Genomic DNA, 4,529 nt, shown 5'->3' with positions numbered 1-4,529 from the left:
TTCTCCTGTTCTTTTTTTTTTTTTTTAAGGTGCTCTCTCTATCATTCGGATTTGCTTCCTTTTGCTGCAGTTTCTTTTGTATTTTATTTAATTTTTTTTCACCCTTAAAATTCTCCTTTTGTTCTTGTTGCTTTTGGACATAAAATTATTGTAAAAAAGAATTGAAATGTGTGCTGTAGCAGCATCTATGATTTTTAGCTTTTTTCTGACATTTCACTTTGATTTGTGTATGTCCTATTATTTTCCAAATAAGTTACCGACCTGAATTGAGTTTTGAAAAGCAAGATTTCTTCCTTTTATTTTCAGTTATCCACTCCCGTGGGAAATTCCTTCACAAAGATTATATTAGATTACAAAATCCCCAAACTCTGGTTCACGCGTTTTTCATGATGGGAAGCTAAGCGCCCATTTTATCTCTTCTTTTTCTTGGGTTGATCATCACAATTCATGAGGATTCTGTTTTACTATAACAAAAGAAACTTGCTACTCACAAAATTCACCCATCTAGTCTCTCTCTTTCAGTTACTGAAATTCAGCACATAACATTTATTTTATGCTTATCTTATGCGTTTTTAACCCTTTGTCTTTTAGCTGAATTTGATGAGATAAGAATAAGATAAACCCGGAAAACCTTTTTCATCTTTTACCTTCATTTAATTTCATTTTTTGTTTTTGTTCGGGGGGGCCATTTGGTTGTTATAGGAAGATGGCAGAGCTTGGGTATCAGAGAAGTTCCAAGAAGTGCAAAGAGAAATTCGAGAACGTTTATAAGTACCATAAGAGAACAAAAGAAGGTCGAACTGGTAAATCAGATGGCAAAACTTACCGCTTCTTTGATCAGTTAGAAGCCCTTGAGAATCAGTCCCAGACAACACTTGTTCATCATCAATCTCCTAAACCAACGCCAATGCCTCCGCCTCCGCCTCCGCCTCCACCTCCCCCACCACCACCACCAACAACAACAACACATGTCACTGTTCCATCAACAACAATTATCCCTTCCTACCAAACACCACCACCACCACAACCAACAAACCCTACTACCTTACTATTCCCTTCTTCATCAACGACCACCATCCCGACCGATCTCTTGTCCAACTCCACCTCTTCCTCCACCTCCTCCGATGAATCAATGGAAGGAAGGCGGAGGAGGAAGCGCAAGTGGAAGGACTTCTTCCACAGGCTAATGACGGAGGTCATCGAGAAGCAGGAGGATCTTCAGAAGAGGTTCCTCGAAGCCGTGGAGAAGCGAGAGCGTGATCGCATGGCCAGGGAGGAATCTTGGAGGCTACAAGAGATGCAAAGGATCAATAGAGAGAGGGAGATTCTCGCCCAGGAACGCTCCATTGCCGCCGCCAAAGACGCCGCCGTCATGTCATTCTTGCAGAAGATAGCCGAACAGCACAATCTAGGACAAGCATTGAATAATACGATCAGCATTGTGCAACCACAGCCACAACCACAACCGCAACCACAATCACAACCAAATGCACCACAGATTCCTCCATCACCGGTGCAACAGCCTACGCCAGTAACGCAGGTTGCTGTTGCACCGGTTGCCGCTCAGCCTGTGGCGCCGTCAGCACCGACGGTACCACAGCAGCAACAAGTAGTGACAAGTATGGAAATCGTGAAAAGTGCTGACAATAACAATGGCGAGAAGTCGATCGGCGGAAGCTCGTCGAGGTGGCCGAAGGTGGAGGTTGAAGCGTTGATACGGCTGAGGACAAGCATGGACGCCAAGTACCAAGAAAACGGGCCAAAGGGGCCGTTATGGGAAGAGATCTCATCATCAATGAAGAAGCTCGGATACAACAGAAACGCTAAGAGGTGCAAGGAGAAGTGGGAGAACATCAACAAATACTTCAAGAAAGTCAAAGAGAGCAACAAGAAGAGGCCAGAAGATTCCAAGACTTGTCCCTACTTTCACCAGCTGGACGCTCTCTACAGGGAGAAGAACAAGCTGGATATGGCGCCGAAGCCGCAGAGCATGGTGGCGCCGCTGATGGTGAGGCCGGAACAGCAGTGGCCTCCTCAGGCCATGGAAGACGCGGAGAATGACCCCATGGAGCGGCACCATGACGAGGATGACGAAGATGAGGAGCAGGAGAAGGAGACTGGAGACGAAGAGGATGAAGAGGATGAAGGTGGTGGGAATGGCAATGGCGGTAATAACTATGAGATAGTGGGAAGCAAGGCTGCAACAGCTTCAGCTGAGTAGTGACAATGTAAGGTGCAAAGAGAAAAAAACAGAAGGGGTCCCCATTCAGAAAAAGAATATGCATGTGTAGTAGCACCTAAATGATGGCGTGGGATGTGTGGGTCAACGAGAGTGCAGGTTTTGTCGGAGAAAAGTGGTCGCTGGTGGTGGCGGCGGTGCCGATAACGGTGGTTATTGCGGTTCTTGTGTTTTCAGTGTATTAAGAATTTTGAATATACATCGTACGGCACAGAATGACACATGGACAGGGTGGTGGGGAACGGTGGTTTCGTACTTTCTTGTAGCATATAGTCAGTAAGATTATATGTTCCTTTTTTCTTTATTTTTCAATTTTCATAGACATTTATTTATTTTTTCAGATAATAAATAAGTTGAAATCAAAGAGGAATTTAAGATAGCGAGAGCTTCGGGATTCAAAAATCAAAATAATTAATAAACAAGAGACACACCTTCAATTAAGTAAAGGTTGTACAAAAAAATATGTGAAACAAATAATATTTTTAAATTTTTGTTATTTTACAGCTTGTTTTTAATGTTTTCGGTGGTGTAAATGGCACATATAAGATTAGTTTGGTTTTTGTCTTTTTCTTTTTTATTTTGAAAGAGAGGGAAATTTTTTTTCCATGTTGACATTTGGACATTTGGTTAGTTCACAAATACTGTCAATGGTATCCATCTTCTTGTCTTGTATGTTTCCTTGTTTTGTTGCTTATACATACTCTTGGTGAAACTAAATCCTGTTAATTTCATAAATATGAAATGAAATGATATTGAAAAAATAATATGTAGAGAAAACATTCTTTTCTTATAAATGGTAAAAAATAAATTTTGAACAGTATGAATGAGATGATGAAGTATATATATAGAAAGGAAAGAAAAGGAAAATAAAAGGGAGACTTAAATTGTAGGGACAGTGAGTGAAACTTTTGCAGTGGAAGAGGGCCCTTCCGAAAGCAGAAAATGCCAGCATCACACATGGAGTCATAAACCCTTGAAAGGGGAGGGTCCACCCTAGAGAGAAGGAATCTTGTGAGTTGTGTGAGTAACCTCACTCTGAAAGGAACCTAAAACACTAGCATGCAGCAGTTGTTGTTGTTGTTGCCCCTCTCTCTCTCTCTCACACACACTCACAAAGGTAGTGATGTATGCGCTTCAATTCTCCTCTTCATTGGTGTCAGTACTAAGAAAAGAAAAGAGATGAATGAAACTTCATCATCATCATCATCATCACCTTCTAATGGGTCAACCTTTTCTGCCCTCACCCCCTTATTAATGTTGCTTTAATTTTGTCAGCCTTTCATCACCATCTTATGCTTAATCTTGTTCCCTGCTTATCAATTCTATATCTATATATGTACTTTTTTAATTAATACAAGACCAATTATATTAAAAAGATTAGTGTATGTTGATTGATTTATAAGCAAAAAAGCATTGGAATGACCGAAATTAAATAAGCATTCTTTTGGTATATTATATGCCATTATAGTGGGAAATTTTTTGATTTGGAATAATATTACTCATTTTTTCTCAATGAACTTGTAAGCATAATCATTTATTGATGGGTATCCAATTCTCCTCTTTTATACGCTTTAACTTATTTATTTTTTTCTTCTCTTATAGCTGCTGCAATTTACTATAATCGCTAAGTGTAAATCATTTATACCCTTCAATTTCCACGTGTTAGTCTATAGTTTACAAATTCATTTGGGTTTTTGGAATCATCTATAGTTTACATTAGCATAGAATGATTGATGAGTATCCAATTCTCCTCTCATATATTCTTCCCCAACTCCTCCTTTTCTAAAGATATTTATGTTATCTGAATATTTAGTTTGTAGTAATAAGCGCATGTTAATTAAACCCTAAACTTTTGTTTAATAGGCACATTTAATTTCCAGTTATAGAGAAGCATATTATTGCTTTTAGCCTCCAATTCTGCCTCTAAATAGTTTTATATGAATTTATTGAAATTTACAAATGAAGCTTTTTACATTTTCTTTGGTAAGTATAAAATTCGCGCTCGTCTATACAAATGTGAATCCCAACCATAATCTCATGCGTTAATTACTTAGAACTTAATTAGAAGTAGTTCTGACAAAACTGCTGCTCAATAATGAAAATCACTACCGGCCAAAACTAACACCTCTTGACCTCAAATCAAGAAATTAAACTCAGCTTTATCCTTTAGATCATAATTAAGTAGTTAAACTACTAAAGCTGCTATATATAACTGCATCTATCAATCCATAATTAACTTGATCCATTATTAACAACAAAAAGAAGTGTAACTCTATTAATTAGCTTGTAC

General features: G+C 38.8%; 1 protein-coding gene across 1 annotated transcript in view; it reads left to right on the top strand.

Annotated features, from left to right (window-relative positions):
* The window catches only part of LOC107618188 (trihelix transcription factor GT-2), a gene marked incomplete at its 5' end in the record, with an annotated part of 3,255 nt that extends 501 nt beyond the window's left edge, over positions 1 to 2,754 (top strand). Inside the window, 1 exon segment of the mRNA XM_016320176.1 lies at positions 703 to 2,754. Within this exon segment, the coding sequence (XP_016175662.1) occupies positions 703 to 2,221 (1,519 nt within the window).

Source organism: Arachis ipaensis, chromosome B09 (genome assembly GCF_000816755.2).
Source record: "Arachis ipaensis cultivar K30076 chromosome B09, Araip1.1, whole genome shotgun sequence".
Classification (NCBI taxonomy): domain Eukaryota; kingdom Viridiplantae; phylum Streptophyta; class Magnoliopsida; order Fabales; family Fabaceae; genus Arachis; species Arachis ipaensis.
The sequence above is the reverse complement of the archived record's forward strand: the minus strand, read 5'-3'. Positions and strand labels throughout refer to the sequence as shown.